This window comes from Notolabrus celidotus, chromosome 3 (assembly GCF_009762535.1).
Source record: "Notolabrus celidotus isolate fNotCel1 chromosome 3, fNotCel1.pri, whole genome shotgun sequence".
Classification (NCBI taxonomy): domain Eukaryota; kingdom Metazoa; phylum Chordata; class Actinopteri; order Labriformes; family Labridae; genus Notolabrus; species Notolabrus celidotus.
Genome location: NC_048274.1, coordinates 11,858,222 through 11,875,589, shown reverse-complemented (window position 1 = coordinate 11,875,589; position 17,368 = coordinate 11,858,222). Strand labels below are relative to the sequence as shown.

General features: G+C 38.6%; 1 protein-coding gene across 1 annotated transcript; it reads right to left on the bottom strand.

Moving 5' to 3' along the window:
• Positions 1–3,001: 3,001 nt before the first annotated feature.
• Positions 3,002–17,150, bottom strand: copb1 (COPI coat complex subunit beta 1). Its single transcript, XM_034680461.1, has 22 exons — positions 17,000–17,150; positions 14,166–14,318; positions 13,575–13,804; positions 13,149–13,318; positions 12,953–13,067; positions 12,774–12,866; positions 12,539–12,676; positions 12,287–12,406; positions 11,843–11,950; positions 11,032–11,178; positions 10,489–10,634; positions 10,098–10,194; positions 9,310–9,470; positions 9,082–9,202; positions 8,774–9,001; positions 8,362–8,541; positions 6,778–6,922; positions 6,550–6,669; positions 5,824–5,969; positions 3,905–3,994; positions 3,482–3,637; positions 3,002–3,278 (listed from the first exon to the last, which is right to left on the bottom strand). The coding sequence occupies exons 2-22, from the start codon at positions 14,254–14,256 to the stop codon at positions 3,219–3,221; spliced, it is 2,862 nt and encodes a 953-aa protein (XP_034536352.1). The 5' UTR covers positions 14,257–14,318; positions 17,000–17,150; the 3' UTR covers positions 3,002–3,218.
• Between the last annotated feature and the right edge of the window lie 218 nt (positions 17,151–17,368).

Here is a 17,368-nt window from a genome sequence, read left to right as displayed (position 1 = left end):
TGTTCAGTAAATTGCATGTACCATGTCTATTTCATGCAATGTTGATGCAACAAGGTAGATAATGCTGTGCAGAATTCCTCCACAGTCTGCTCTGACACCTGTGGCGCCATCTAGTGTCAAAAGAATGGCACTGGTGCTCTTGATGATGCATTCAGGTGTTAAAAGTCAAAATGTCAAATGTTAATTTTCAAGCCTCATTCATAGTATGTTTTGATAATTTAGCTGAAGCTTCAGGGCCACCTATTTGGCTTGAGTGTTGTTTACAAGGTTGGTATTTAATTTAGAAATAGATATATCATCAAAATAAGAGCTGCTGTAACAGTACTGGACAAAAAGTGTAGCATGGACATCCATATAAAAACAATTCAGCAAAAATCGTAGTGTCTAGAGAAATAAAATACAATATAATAAAATAAAACAAAGTGGATGTAAAACTGATACATCCATTCAAAATAAAGTGACACCAACATGATTTAATTTGACTAAAACCTCACTTATTTAAATAAAAACAAAAAGTTTTAAAGAATTTATTAAACTTTCTTTGCAGAGCTGTAGCAACTTAATGCCATACAGAACTCTGTATCAAAGCTTCTACCTCAGGTGTTGGAATTTAGCTGTGATTGTTTTAATTATGAGTAATTTCTACCCTGAATCCAAAGCACTTGAACAACACACACACACACACACACACACACACACACACACACACACACACACACACACACACACACACACACACACACACACACACACACACACACACACACAGTAGTTTGGCTGTGACAGTGCCTCCTGTCCGCCAACTGTTTATTTTCACAGCTGAAGCTCTGACCTCAAAGCCACCTTCCAGCCTTTATCTAACCCCCCGGGGAGACAGATTTCACAGATATTGTAAATGTATGACCGGGGCTGTGACCTTTTAATCTGGCAATATCCCAGAAATGTCCCTTTACTCATAAATTATAAACAGGAGGGCAAGTGGAAAGTGTAGGCCTGTGCCAGCCATAATCCATCTCCATCTCATTACAACAGTGAAAATAAAACCTGCAGATGGCTTTGAGAGTACCTTTGAAATCACTGTCATATATCATAATATAGGTTTAAAGAACCCCCCCCCCCCCCCCAATCCTATGCATCGGTAATTTAGAGGTGTCATAATGTCACTGTCAATTTGGGGGTAGTGACAGAACAAATTCCAGTCAGTTTCACACTGTGCAGCATATCACACAAGGCATCTGAGGAATTCTAATTAGAGCCTAGAGCAATGAAGCTGGACCCAGCAGGAGCTAAGGACAGAAGTCGCCTCACTTTGGAGAAGAGTGACAATTCTCCAAGAAGTCACTTTTTAAACATCTGCCTTCATCACACAGGCTCAGCACAGGTTCAGCACAGGTGTCAAGGAGGAAGCACCTATTTACACAGTCTATGGGAAGCACATACAGCAGGTTTATGCCGCATTGCAGAGCCAAAACTTCAACCTAAAGTAGTTCTACGAATAGCAGTAGTGTACTCAGGCTGTTTGAGGGGCAGGGGTGGAAAAAAAGGGGCTCCTCCTTTCAAGCCCAAGGTACTTACAGTATAGGAGGATTTTAAATGCACTAAGGCAGCATTAACAAGAGGGGGGTCTGGGCGTCTTCCCCCAAATAACTTTGAGCAGCTAACACTCAATTAACGATTTTTAAATCCAACATTAAAACCCATTTGTACTCCTTAGCTTGTAACCCAGCATTAGAGTTGTGTGGTCTCTGTCTCTGTCTATTCTTTTGTTTTATTTTTATTTTTTCTTACAGTGTTTTTATTTTATTTATTCTGTATCATTTATTTTACTTTTTGGTTTTTAACAATTTTTTAAAAGTGTTTTGTGTTTTATTATGATTCTTTTATTTTATTCTATTTTATTTTCTGACAGTGTTTTATGTTCATTGTGTTTTAACTTATTTTACCTCACTGTGCAGCACTTTGCTAAACTTGATAGTTTTTTTTTAAATGTGCTTTATAAATAAAGTGGATTGGATTGGACTTAATTTCTTGCATTCTGGTGAATATTTATGAAACCATTTGTGCTAGAAACTGAATTATGAAAAAGGAAAACACAAAATTATGTATTTATTTCTATATTATTGATTATATTGAATAACTAACATAACGTAATTAACTACATGGGTATCCAGAGGACACTTTTTTGTGTTTTATACATAGGTGGGGAATCTAGAGGTCACTTTTTCATGCATTGTCCTCTGAAAGGGCACCAGAGAAGGCAATCTTTTAATGTTTGATCTACTAAAGTGGAAACCAAGAGGGCACTTTAGCAAGTTCTCTATCAGACTTGATGGCACCCCACCTCTGCCCCCACCCGTTGAGTACACCACTGACGAATAGTAGATTCAAGATTTTGTTTGATGACACTGGAGCCTATTTTTCAGGCTCTCTTTCTCTCTTATCAAAAGTGTCAAATCTCCATCGATCACGCAGGGGTACAGAGAAACATTCAAGGTTTTTCCTATGGAACACCTCAGTGCTAAATTAAAGGGCAATGACAACGTATTTTATAATATTTGGCAACCCTTCATAGATTATCTTCCCACTGATCTGGTTGGCTTACTGCAGAAAGGGTGCCCACACCATCTTCAAAAATACGTCAGTCTTGTTTTTTCCTTTGACATGTAATTAAGAAGATAGATAAGATTGTATCTGATGATATATGTTATTATGACCAATGTATATTATTATTGTTTTTATATGTATATTTTTAGTTTTCTTCAGTAATTTGACTACATCTGTGCTGTCTTGTTCTGTGTTTATGTGTAAAAATGAATAAAAAATATATATACACAAAAGGGTCAAATCTGTAATGTAAATAAAGGTAGGAAAAAATCTGTCACACTGACAATCATCCACATTAATGCCTTTATTTCAGAAATCAAACTATGTGAACCATAAAGACTCAAATATAAAGTGGAAAGCGTCCAAAATTAACTTAAAAATATGTATAAATCAAAGATTCATTCTCTTAATACATATGTTTATTGAAAGTTGAACAGGACAGAGAAAAACATTATGGAGATGTAGTTTTTAGACAGATGAGACGTAAAAAAAAAAAAAAAGAATGCACAGAACGTATAGAGCTCTTAATTTGCTGTGATGAGGAAGCTTGCATGATGACGAGCGATGCGAGAGAAACAGCGGGCGACTTTACAAAGTCAGAGGGATCAGGTGGTTCAGATGTTTGTCTTCTTTTGGGATAGGTTGATTTTGTCACCGAGGCTCAGCGCCATCCCCTGTGAAAAGAAGGAGGGAGGATTTATTCAACAGACTTTTTGCTTTAATGTAACATAACAGTAAAAGTAGTCTTCCATATTTTCACATTCGTCGTTCTATCCTTCCAAAACGTGATTTCATGGCATTGCTTTGGAAACTAGATCCCACCACGCCATCACTCCTCCAATGCTTCAGGCTTCACAGAGCAGCAGCTGTGACCCACCTGACTTTTGGCTCTGATGCGTATGTGTCCATTGACAGGTGCATCCGGCCCCAGGTGGATGGGCTTCTCAATGCTGACATTAGCCAGGGCGTCTTCTCCAAAGATAGAACGAGCATAAAGGTTGGCAGCCATGAAGCCGCAGAAGCCAGACAGAGCCTGGTTTGTGCACAGAAAGAAAAAGAGTTGAGACGATTGCATAACAACAAAAACAAATACAACAAAGTATTGTTGAGGTGAAGACTTTAGGCCATGTTACATAAATACAGTATTATACCAACAGTTATATTTAGACTACACCTAAACCTACTTCACTTCCTCCAAACATGAACGAGCGCTCAAAGTATAAACAACCTACTTTATTCATCTTACTTCAGTTAAACCTTGCACTGTTGTGATCAGCTGTATGTAACATCAAATACTAACCTTTTCTGGAGTCAGACACTTCATGTTGGTGGACTTGAGGATATGCTGGAGGTAATCGTTCAGATCAGTGATGTTGGTGTTTACCGTCACCTACAAGACAGAAAGAATGCACATGTGATGATTATAAAAGAGGAATGTGACATAACTGGAGAACAGATCTTATTTACAAGTCTGACGAGTGATGTAATTCACTGATATTTCTAAAGCCTCACAAGACGGTGAAAAATCGATATAAATAAGAGCGGATTAAAATCGATTCAACAAAATTTGTATTGCAATATTATTTCTAACCAGTAGAGGACACTATCTGCATTTCACTTTGACTATCATTGAGGCTGTTTCCGAAACAGCCTGCTACATACTACTTACTAATGTAGTAGGCAGTAGGTATTGCCTACTACATACTGCGTTTGAATTTAGTATGTAGTATGACTGTTCTGTTCGATCTGTGTTGCAGCATGCTGAGCCAGACTTCGCTGGATTTCCGGTTTCGGAAAGCGGAAGTAAACAACGGCGAAGCCAATAAATAAAATGCTTATTTAGCATCCATTTATGATTTAAAAAGTTAGGAAGTGGTTTATATGTAATTTGATGACTTTCACAGCACCCAAAAACGGATTTCCTCCCGTCAAAAAATGAGGAAAAAGAAAAAGCAGAACGAGCGCTGTGCATTATGGGAAACAGTACGCGAGGCAGACTGGTCCGATGCATACTGAGATATTTTCCCGAATCAGTAGACATCCGGGGAGTTTTGGCATACTGCAGATTTTGCTCTTGTTCACATACTACTTACTACATACTGAATTTTGGACATATCAGTACGTACTGCTAGTATAGTAGGCGATTTCGGAAACAGCCTAAGTCTCTTGCGCTGCTCTCTCATCACTCGCTGAGTTCAGTATAACAGACATGGCGGCAGCAGGTGAAGACCGAGCAGTACAGGATGCACCGTTGTATTTTAACGCTGAGGTATGGCAGCATTTTGGCTTTCCCTGATATTCCTTCAGAAAAACATGTAAATTTCAAGCCAGGAGCATAAGCTGTACTTTAGTTTATTTAACCCTCCTGTTAAGTTGCGGGTCAAATTGACCCTTTTTAAAGTCTATTTTAGGCAATATTTGCCTTCCAAACCAGCTAAATGCAGCATAAAAATCTGGGCAGCATGTGACAGAAGAGGTGTCGTGTTAATTTATCCACATCACTTCATAAAAAATAAAAAAAATAAACGATGTATATTTGTACGGTCATTTTTAGTTTTTTGGAAGTTGCTGAAAAGTGTGCAGTGGTTTTATTTGAGTTACAACACGTTAAAAATGAAAAAGGATTACTTTGTTTACAAAGAAATATAAGATAAAAATATATATTGCAACTGTCCATATCTGAGAATTGAAATAAAATAATAGTTATTTTCAATTAGTTGTAAAACCCAAGTTTTTTCTTCTTGGTATCTACCCAAAAGGACGTAATATGACCCACAGAGAACAGGCCTTTGTAGACCTCTGCATATTACAGGCTAAAAGAACAATAGCATTAGCATGGAAAAACAGTGGTAGGCCGAGTATTACACGGTGGTTTAACGAAATGTCTCTGTGCTTGGCTCTGGAAAAGATAACATATGCACTTAAGGACAAACAAGAATAATTTGACGGTATCTGGGGCCTATTTATTCATTTTCTTTAGGATAAGGATCTGTCACACATCTTGAGCAAAGCTGGTAAAGAGTTACAGTCTGTAATTGTCGTTGTTTTTGCAGAAACTGTTTTCGGGCAGAATATTTGTGATTAACAAAAACGTTAAATAATCGTGAGCGAATCGTATCGTGAACCAAAAATCGGGATTCGAATCGTGGGTTGAGTGTATCCTTACATCCTTTCTAAAGCCGGTTAAAAAAAACAAACAGTAGAAACTATAAAACTCACTTTGTTTTCCCATTCAAATTCTGCCCACATCTGTCTGAACTCTGCATCGGTGCAGGAGGCCGGCTGAATGTAGTCCATGATGTCGATGTGGATGTCACTGAGGACGACGCAGTTCCTGTCGCTAGCAGCTCCCGACACATCGTAGACTGAGGAGACAAAATAACACAATGAGAAAACACGTCCCGTTAACAGAGTGAAACCAAGCGGCAAACTCCGGTCTCAAACGATGAAGCCAATGCGGAAGTGATATAAACTGCAATACATCGAAAATCCGCTTGAGGCTGGCTGCAGAAACACCGGAAACCACATAGATATGAATGGGAAAAAAGACGATCTTTGCAGCATTAATAAACATGTTTACAGCCTGGTTCAAAAAACGGCTTGGCCCTACAACGCTAATCTCTCTAATGGCACACACTGTACGGGGGGTGAATTTTTTTCTAACGTGACGGTTAAGAAGATATTAAGATTATGAGTTTTGCCCAAATAAGGACATGACTGACGTGACTCCCGGTCGGGAACACACAGCCATTGGCTAAGAGACTCACACTACGTCACACTCTGCCTAGTTGAGTTCCGCATTACCAATATGGCTGCTGCCGTCGATTTTCTTCAAAACAGCTCTCAGGAACAGATGGGTGACGTCACGGATACTACGTCCATATTTTTTACAGTCTATGAGTGAAACACACACGTACGTTTAACTATGATGAATTAATCTCTTACCGATGTTGCCAAATATAATGCCGTTCTCAGTCGAAGCCACTTTGACATTTGCTTTAATGTTTGCAAAATCATGAGGAGCCAGCGTGAGAGGTGAAGGCTTCTCCACCAACTTGAGATCACCTAAAGGAGGGGTGCATTTAGTGATTAGGAGTTCAGTGTAACAACATCAACATAAATAGAAAGCAAAGTGAATAATCTGAGGTGGGCTGCAGAATAAACTAGACTGACCTAAAGTAGCCAGCTCAAGAGTGCAGTTCTGAAGAGTGTCGCTTGTTTGGTTAACAACGAGCACATCCAGCACTATGTCATACTGGTTGACGTGAACGTAGGCTTCTGCATACACCGGGTCTGAGAAGCCCGTCAGCTGGGTCACCTGGGTTGGACGAAAGTGAGACACAGTTAGCTTTAATACAACTATGTAAAAAATATTACCTCAAATTTTCAAAAGTTCAATCCAATCTAATCCACTTTATTTATATAGCACATTAAAAAAAACAATCAAGTTTAGCAAAGTGCTGCACAGTGAGGTAAAATAAGTTAAAACACACAAAACATAAAACGCTGTCAGAAAAAAAAATTGAATAAAGTAAAAGAATGATAATAAAACACTTTAAAAAATAGTTAAAAAAACACAAAAAAGACCATAGCTCCTGATTTCCACACGGCTATTTTTGGTATAGCACCCCCAAATTGTAAGCTTACAAATTTACAATCGTAAGCTTTGACATTTGCTTCACTACTTGCTTGCAGACTGATCCTTTTTAACTGGAAGGCAAATAAATTCCCATAATTTTTACAGTGGTTGAAGGAGGTGCTCTACTCTCTGCCTTTGGAAAGGCTCAGATATAAGATAGGTAAAAGACACAGGGACTTTACTGCAACCTGGAGTCCTTTGATTGACTACGTTGAAGGTTCCCCCTTACATGAAGTGCTCTGCTCATTTAGCAGTATTTGTTTCCATGGAACTATGTGTGTACAATTCTATTACATTTAAAGGTAGACACAGAATAGTAGTAAGAAGACCCTGTCCGGTTTTGTGACATTATTATCTTTATTTTATTTGTTTATTTTTTCTTTCTTTCTTTTGAGCCTAAGGGAGGAGGGAGTTGATACTTTTATTTGTATTGTTTTTTGTACTGTACTTTGGTAGTTTCTGTTATATCTGTTTAAAATGTAAAAAGCAGAAAATAAAGTGTAAAAAATAAAAAAATAAAATAAAATAAATAATAAAAAATAAAATAAAAACACAGAGCAAATAAAAATCCAATAAAAGAACAGACAGAGACAGAGACCACACAACTCTCACGCTGGGTTAAAAGCCAAGGAGTAAAAATATTTTTTAAGACGGGATTTAAAAGTCGTTAATGTTGGGGACAATCTATCATGGGGGGGGGGCAGCTCGTTCCACAGTTTGGGGGCCACTGTCGAGAAGGCACGGCCACCCCTGGTTTTCAGCCTGGTCTTAGGGACCACAAGAAGTTGCTGACCAGTGGACCTCAAAGACCTTGTGTGGCAGTATTTTAAAAAACACTGTATATCCTTGTGTTAAACATCTTCTTACAAACCCCAAAAAAGGCAATGTAAATAACGCTACAAGGACCAATCCCACGACTGAGACAGGCAAACACGACTCTAAAGTCTCCATTTATTTACGTGTCTTTATTTAAATAACGCATGGGCAAGTTTTCAAATAAATTACTTTCTAATCTCCAAGCACAGGCACTATTTCTGGCCTCCTAAAGTCCAGTTTCTCTCTCCAATTAATTCCCCGTTCCTCCATACAGTGTGTTCTCTGCAGGAGCTGCTGTGTACCTTGTTGAGTTTTGAAGCCAGGGGATCAGCAGCCTCCTTCCTCTGAGTGTTGCCCATAGCAGCAAGCAGACTGAGCTGGAACTGGTCCTCCTTAGATGTCATTTCATTTTTGGCTGTGAGCTGCATGAAGGAGATGGGGTCGTCTGCCTGCACTGTGACGTTACGTTTCTCAGACTCTTTCTGTGGTCAGAATAAGAAACATGGTTATCGTTTTAAAGGATGATATGACCTGTAGTTCACTAGGTTATAACAGATTACATAGACACAAGTGCGGATTTAGATTATTAAGAGCTGGGTCCAAAAACATGCAATCAACACCAATAATCTGTTCACTGAGCTGACGTCTCAGCTGTGCCTGACTGTCAGCAGGTTAAACATGAGTTCATCCCTCTAGGGGGGGGGCGGTCATTACCTTCTGTGACAGCTTCTCCTCCTCCAGTCTGACGGTCAGCATATGTGACAGGGATTTGCGGCACTCCTTGTTAAAAATGTCATTCATAAGTGGCGAGCACTCTGACAGCACCTTGAGGCACAGCGAGATGCGGTCCACATCATCGTCTGTAATTGGCTTCTTGGGCAGAGAGGACTTGCCCAGGTGCAGCACGGTGACCATGATCAGCATGGACTCTGCAACAAAAGACTGAGAAGGACAGGAGGGATCAGACTAACAGGCATTTTACTCATTGTTTTTCACAAAGCTGTTGTCTTTCAGTAACGTACATTTTGTCTCTTCTTATCTTGAACGATAGCAACATAACGCAAGGCCACTTTGGTGAGCGTGGTGGCCAGGGAAGCTGCCACATAGAAGTCTCCGTCCATCAGGAAGCCTCTGAGCGGAGGTCTGGAACAAAAATCAGACTTCAGTTCGAGGAAAGTGCTAAGAAGTCCAAACTCTATAAAATTAACTGAATGTTTCAATTAGACGATATCCCAACACTCTGTTATTACCTGTCCTCCTCCTTCTTGGAGGGTCGGGAGGAGCTGAGAGCACTCTGCGTGACATAGGTACCCATCTCTGTCACCAGCTTCTGCGCTGGAGCCGCACTCACTTCATCTTCCGGTTTCACCTCTCCTGTCTCCCTCTTTATTTCATTTTCTACAATCGGGATCTGTTTGAGAAAGAAGAAAGAGGCAGCTGTCAGATCTTTGTGACCTATATAAAGACTAAACATGTGCACTACCAGTCAAAAGTTTGTAAAGACCTTTTCATTTAAGGGTTTGTATTTATTTTAATTATTTGAAACACTGTAGATTAATACTGAAGACATACAAACTATGAAAGAACATATATGGAATTATTTAATTAACAAAAAAGAGTTGAACAAACCAGAGTATGTTTTATATTTTAGATTCTGTAAAGTAGCCCCCTTTTTCCTTCATGACAGCTTTGCACACTCTTGGTATTCTCTCAGTCTGCTTCATGAAGTAGTCTCCTGGAATGGTTTCTAATTAACATGAGCCTTGTCAAGAGTTCATTTGTAGAATGACTTGCCTTCTTAATGTATTTGAGACCATCAGTTGTGTTGTTCAGAGGTAGGGTTAGTACACAATGGATAGCCCTATTTGACTCCTGATGTAATCCATATTATGGCAAAACCATATTATTTCATAGTTTTGATGCCTTCAGTATTAATCTACAATGTGGAAAATAATTAAAATAAATGAAACCCATTGAATGAGAAAGTTTCCACTGGTAGTGTATTTAACAAAGTCCTGACAATAAAGAAGTAACATACCTCTCCCAGGGACCTCCGTACTTCTGTCATCACACTTTGGATGTCATCCTTGGTACTGCAGTATTCACCTAAGATCCACAACGCTCCTCTGTAGATCCTAATGCAAGACAATCGTGACAGATGTGATGAGAATTCACAGTCCTACATGTTCTTGAGTGACTGTACTAGCAAGCATTAATGATAGGACACAGTCAAGTCTATAAAACAACTCACATTCACATTTTAGTTACTAAGTATGAACTACTCATCATTTCAGTAGCTGTGATACATCATTAAGTATCTAATTATTGATATACTTGTCTATTCATTTACATCAAATCGCCTGGACCAGATTTAACAGTGAGGGGAGACACTGTAACACGTTTCCTTCTATTTGCATAAAAAGCCTTACTTGACAGTTTTGATGGCGTGAAAGACTTCCAGCATCTTCTCGATGACGAGCGGTCTTAAATTGTCAAATCTCTGAATCGCCTCTCGAACAAACTCCAGCACGTCAGCAGCAGCGGCCTCATTAGTGTCACTTAGGAACTCCATCAGCTGTAAACCATAGAAGGACATAGAAGAGTCAAAATGTATTATTCATATATTTTCTGTATATACGTGTAAAAATCATGAAATGTATAGCAACTACAAAAAGCCAAAAGCTGGTGAGAGAGTGAGGTTGGGCCTAGTAAAGCGTCTGACGTGCTAAAAGCAAAAATCACACATGACCCGTAAATAACCTAATTAACTGAACCCACAATAAACCATCTCTTAAACAAACAACAGAAATAACACCACAAAAATATACACACAATAACCTACCCTAAACCTCAAAATAAGATACTATAAACACTCAAATCCTTCATGGCTCCTACATTATGGGTTTCCTCTAAAGAGAGATATATATTCAGAGCATGCTTGTCTTGATGTGTTTGAATAACATGAAACTCACCACAGGTATGACATTAGCCGCCATGTCAGGGAAGCGCACACTGCACGAGTGGAGAGTGCGCACCAACAGCTGCCTGTACTTGTCCGTGTCTTCATGTTCTGTTACGTTGTTCGTCTTGATCACCTCTTTCTTCAAAACTATCACCAACTGGAAAGCAAAATGACAATGCCACAATTAGAGTATATTTCTCTTTCTCTGTGACCATGCTTTGATATGAAAACAACAATAACTAAATGTATATAAATATATACACTACCAGTCAAAAGTTTGGACACACGTTCTCTTCCAATGGTTTTTATTTATTTCAATTATTTTCAACATTGTAGATTAATACTGAAGACATCAAAACTATGAAATAATCTGGTTTTGCCATAATATGGATTACAACAGTAGTCAAATAGGGCTATCCATTGTGTACTAACCCTACCTCTGAACAACACCACTGATGGTCTCAAACACATTAAGAAGGCAAGTCATTCTACAAATGAACTCTTGACAAGGCTCATGTTAATTAGAAACCATTCCTGGAGACCGCTTCATGAAGCAGACTGAGAGAATACCAAGAGTGTGCAAAGCTGTCATGAAGGAAAAAGGGGGCTACTTTACAGAATCTAAAATATAAAACATACTCTGGTTTGTTTAACACTTTTTTGTTAATTAAATAATTCCATATATGTTCTTTCATAGTTTTGATGTCTTCAGTATTAATCTACAGTGTTAATAATTAAAATAAATACAAACCCTTGAATGAGAAGGTGTTTACAAACTTCTGACTGGTAGTTTATATATCTTTACTAAACATGTCACTGACCTCCTCTACATTACGAGATGAAACAAGGTCCAGGGCCAGCTGCAATGTCTTCTTTCTTACTTCCAGGTCAGGAGTGCTGAGAACACGCAGGATGTCCATCACAAGGTCCTGGATGAGAAAGCAATGATGATCACCAAATCAAGTCGAAACAGAGGTGATAAATTACAGATGTAGTAACTACTGCTACATAAGTCAAATTTTGATTTCTTTCTGACTTTTTTAACTCCTTCCTATTTACAAATTGTACTCATACAAATTCAGAATGTTACATTTTCTTTTTTTTTTCATGTTAATAATCTTCATTAATACTCTTACTAACATGGTATTTGGTGCCACTAAGCCTTAAATGTTTGCTCTTTTAAAAAAAAAATAGCAAGAGAACAATTGTTGTTCAAATTTAATTCAATAGTATTTTCAGTTGTTCACAATCACAGCATAATGTACCTGGAGTACACGTTCATGAGTGGGGTGCTCCTTCAGTTCAATCAGGCGATCCAGAACAATCAGCTTGACGTTGTTGTCGCTCTCCTTGATAATCAAATCAATGTAGCACTGGGCGGCAGCCTGGACACCAACAAAGAACAGAAGATGTAAGAGACTGAGGTCAAACAAAGTCATCTCTGCCAGGACAATACCAGTACAGTGTACTTTTTATTTATCATTCAGAAGAATACTGAGAAAACATCGGTGTTGTACCTTAATGGCGGTGGGAGCACTGGAGAGGGTAACAAGAGTACCAGCAGCCTCGTACTTCACAGCCGGACTGGAGGACTGCAGCAGGTTGTAGATGCAACGGATAAACCGGGCACGCTCAGATGGGTTAGCGTGGCAGACCTAACAGAGAACAAAGACAGTGACAGGTCAGCCATCAAAGACGGTCTTCAAAGAAACTTCTGTTGTGCTACTAGGCCCAAATAATACTTCAACTCACCTTGTAAATCAGCTCCACGATGACCAGCTGGAGGATGTCGCCGAAAGTGTGAACTTGGTCGATACACGTGCTGAGGTAATCCAGAGCGCGGTCCTGTAAAACAGGAGGGATTTAGTTTCCTGATGCTTCTTATACCTTAACGATTCAAACTTATGAATGAAAGGGACTCTTCTACATACCTGATCTGCATGAATCAGCATCATGAAGGCATTTCTCTTACAACTGGCGTCTTTCTCATTTACAAGGAAATCATGAATCAACTCTGGAGCATCTGGGATGAGATGTTCAAAGTTCCTAAAGCAAAGAAAAGTCATCAGATGTTTGTTGTTCACCTTTGAGTTCAAAATGATGTGTGTTTGTTAGCAGTTTGTATACCTGTAGATGGTGTAAATGGCCAGAACGGCGTTACGGCGGACGTAACTGTGACGGTGCTCCAGGCAGGCTCGGATAGCTGGCATGAGAGGCTCAAGCAACTCAGACTCCTTCAGTTTGCACAGGAAACGCAGAGTGGAGCCACGGATGAACTCATTGGGATGCTGCAGGTCCTGGAGTTCAAGGGAGAAAGAAAGAGTTCAACGATTTTCACATTTAAGAAGCGGGATGCACTGAATTCAGCGGATGAGCTCTAGCCTGAATTTTACAATCTAACCTCCTTCAATGACAGAAAAACCCTTATTCATACTTTTGTTTTCGCACTGTAACTGTTGTTAGCCTGCTGTTTCAGACTGTTTCACGTGATCTACGCCCTAAAATATACAGAGGATTTCTTTTAGAAATGTTAGTGAGCTACAGTTATCTTACCTTCCTGTAGGCATCACAGACCAGGATCATCTCCTGAAGTAGCTTGCCATCGGTGGTTGTTTTTGGAACAATCTCCCAGAACACCAGCAGCAGCTTTTTGATGGTGTGGTCTTGAAGCGGCAGCACAAAGCGGATGATGGTCATCAGCAGTCCTGGCAACTTCTCCCCGTTCAGGATCATGATGATGACCTTCTTCAGAGCTTCAGTCTTTGCCTTGATCTCTCCTTTTTCTGTAGAAAAATGATCAGTTTTTAGTTAATCAGTTTTATTTATTTAGTCAGCGTGACAGGAATGATCTTTAAGCCTTTTTGATAACCCACTGTTAACACTTTTCTTTCAAGAAAGAAATCATACAAATTAAAATGTATTATAGACACATATAGGTATTACACAGCATAATCAATAATTTTTTGTTTTTGTTGTTTTGTAGTATTTTTCAATGCTGTGAAAACCATAAATTAAATTACACACACCTCCTCTGTATTTACTTGGCGAGAGAGATTTTAGAAATCTCGCCTCTGGTTTATTAGAATAAGTGAGGAAAACAATTCTAGTAGCATAGCTTGGTAATTTAACATCAACACAACTTACCGAGATCAGTTTTCAAGCTGACTTCAGACGGGGGTTCTGAATCAGACGTAACATTGATCAGGGTGTAACAAACGTTCTCTGCAGCCGTCATTTTGCTGCTGTTCTGGAGACCACTTAGAAGAATCGGTTTGATTGTCGCTCACTGGATGATACCTGTGAGACACAAACATGACACATTTAGGGAATTATAATGTCAAAATTAACTCATCAGATATTTCTTTAATGAAAAACGGCTGACATCTGGAAGAGAAACATTTGGTTGAGAGTTAACAGGGTCAACATTTACACCAAAACACCGGCGGTGTCTGTGGCTGCAAGCTATTAATGTGTTAATCCTGGATGCATGTCATTTCTTAACCTTTAGCCTTTTTACAACCATGAGCATGTTAGACGTTATACACACACAACCTACAAAGTCATTATTACAGTTGAGGAGTATTTTGTATTTGGTTATAGGCAGGTATATACATTTGGGATCTTGTGCATCTCTTTTACAAAAACAAGGAATGATCGCCAACACTCACACTGAAAACAAAGCAGGATATCTCAGCTCTTATAATCTCAATCCTGATCTCACCCATTGAATCTGATTCAATCTGAGCTTCTTTTTTTTTTACTGATCAGGGATCTGCAATGTGAGCCAATCATCAATCAGCCATCTTTTTGCCGTCTTTAGGAGCTTAAGGATCCACAGTAAGTCCTGCGGTCTCCTCACTACATTTCAGACATCGCCTCACCAGATCTGTACAGCAGAGTTCATTACAACAGGCAAGGTGATTTAAAACACAATGTGACTGCTGTTGGTTTTACAACAGACATCTCAAGCTCTGACATTTGCCCCGTGTCATCGCTGAGACTCACAGCACACTGTTACTGTCTGTTAAAGCTCTTTACACAACTTTGAAGAGGATATAAGATTACTCTTCAAGTATCTTTTATCACGGTGCAGCATCAAGAGAATCTTTGATTTAATTTGGTGAATGAACCTTAAAGTTAAACTCAACTGTAACACTATTCTGAGTATTTTTTCATTGTATATGTGAGTTTTATAGCAATGTTGTTGTACTCTGTATATTTCATTTTTTACGTCTGGTAGCTTGTTAGGCTTGGATTGCCTTGTTAAGTTGTTTTTGCTGTTTGTTAATGTTTTTTTGGTTGATACATGTTGTGATGTGTGAATTAATGTATAAAAGAAGGAAAAAGGAAAAACTTTAAGAAAAATATTTTAAAATTAAAGCAATGCCAGGTGGACTTAACTAAAAGGAAAAAGCAGAAGACATCTTTTTGTATATTTTTTTCTGAATTAAATAAAAGAAATAATCATAATCGCCCCCAAAAAGCTGATTTGGACACCCCTTCATGATTATATGAAGTCTTCATTAAATAAACACCTATCGTCCTGTTTGAAATAGATAAATCACACAATCTTAGCAAATGCTCACAATAAAGCAGTGCAAGTCATTGTTTTTTATTAAGACAGGAATTACACATAATTCTATAATTGGTGTTTTCTGTACAATAAGGTTGGCTGGCCCTCTCTCCATGAAAGACGCGATATTCATTGGAATCTTTTTATCTATAAAGCTGCCTTATGAAAATGACCACCATACCTCACTGAACTTCTTCATTACCTTGACCATTTATATCAGACTCGCACCTCAAACCAGCTGCTTTTGCATGTTCTTCGAGTTCAGTCAGAACTGGGAATCTTGAATTAAATGCACTTTTACCTTTTGGCCCATTTAGAATCTTAATTTTGAACCTTTCAACCCCACTCTGCAACTGTTTAAGCTAGGTGTACCTTTGTATATTTATTGTATCATTTCTACCACCAGCCCTCCCTATTTTAATGCTTTTATAGTCAATCCCATACACCTCCTTTTATTTATAAACTTTTTTTAAACTTTGTTTATTGATTTTCACATAGAAAAACAGTCACATCCAAAATTAGAGGTTGGTACATTTTCCCTTTTTTTGGAACATAGAAACACAAAGATGACATACGAAATACAAAATGACAAATAACCCCACACCCTGACTATTACTCCTTCCAGATTAACTAGATAGAATTCCAAAAATGGAAAACATAAGACAAAAAGGAAGTATAATAAAGATAAACAGATGAAAGCACTAATCTAAACATAGTAAGACACACCATGGTGATGCTCTCATACACCTCCTTTTATCCATATTATTTTATTTGATCTTTGGATTTTTAAATGTCACAGTAAATGACTCGATATCATTGTAACTGAGGTTTGCCCCTCGATGATAAAATATATAAGATGAATTAGATCATTTAAGGGCTGTTTTTGGCTGAGAAAACTGTCAGATGTGTTGAATCTATCCTGGTTAGAGATGCAACGACGTGTGCAGATGTCACCATTAAAACGCACTGATATCTTTCTGCCTTCTAATAATTTGGTTGCAAACATCACACTGAGATGGCTACATCAAAGAAAACCTCTTTCATTGTGAGAAAATAAAGTTCCACATCTAATGACAACAACTGAGTAAAGTGACACGCAGCATTAATACCCTCATACAGCTCTGCGGCTAGCTTGATGCTATAGCTTCTGTTATCTGCGTTAGCTCTAACAGTTGTTGAACAAAACCGTGATTTAACACAAACATCTACCAGTCAGTCGACAACTTGAATACTTAGATACATCTAAATGTAATTGCGTTTGCTAACTAACAAGTAAATGTTAGCTAATGTCAGTGTAGCTGCTAGCCTGAAATGGAGGACAGTAAGGTTAGCTGAGTTAGCTTAAAGCTCAGGTAAGGACAGAAAACGTCGCTCAGGTTGATTTGAATTCATTAAGATAATTTACCTGACTGCACAGCTGTTATCCTCCGAAGTTTCTTATGATATCCAGTGTTGGATATTTACAGCTGTATAGACTGCTGTTGCTCCGTCTGGTGAGCCGTCTCCTCGGTCCTCCACCACTTCCTAGTGACGTGGAAGATTACTTTCTGAGCCACATCACAGCTACGGGGCGCTACAAGGGTCAAACGCGATTGCTAAAACTAAACCATAGACTGTATAATGGAATAAAACAAACAAATAACTTATTTCGTCCAACAAACCTGACAGACATTAACCTGTTATGTTCGTTTCTCAGGAACAGTAATAATGTTCTTGTGTCAACTGGACCCAGGGAATATTCAATTATCCAAAAGTGTCTGTTGGAGCTATTTGT

Excerpts from the sequence above, each read along its gene's own strand:
- copb1 (XM_034680461.1), bottom strand. The coding sequence starts at position 14,256 with ATGACGGCTGCAGAGAACGTTTGTTACACCCTGATCAATGTTACGTCT. Across the intron at positions 3,638-3,904 it reads AGTGTCTGACTCCAGAAAAG|GCTCTGTCTGGCTTCTGCGG; the intron begins GTTAGTATTTGA and ends TGCACAAACCAG. Across the intron at positions 3,279-3,481 it reads GCATCAGAGCCAAAAGTCAG|GGGATGGCGCTGAGCCTCGG; the intron begins GTGGGTCACAGC and ends TTCTTTTCACAG.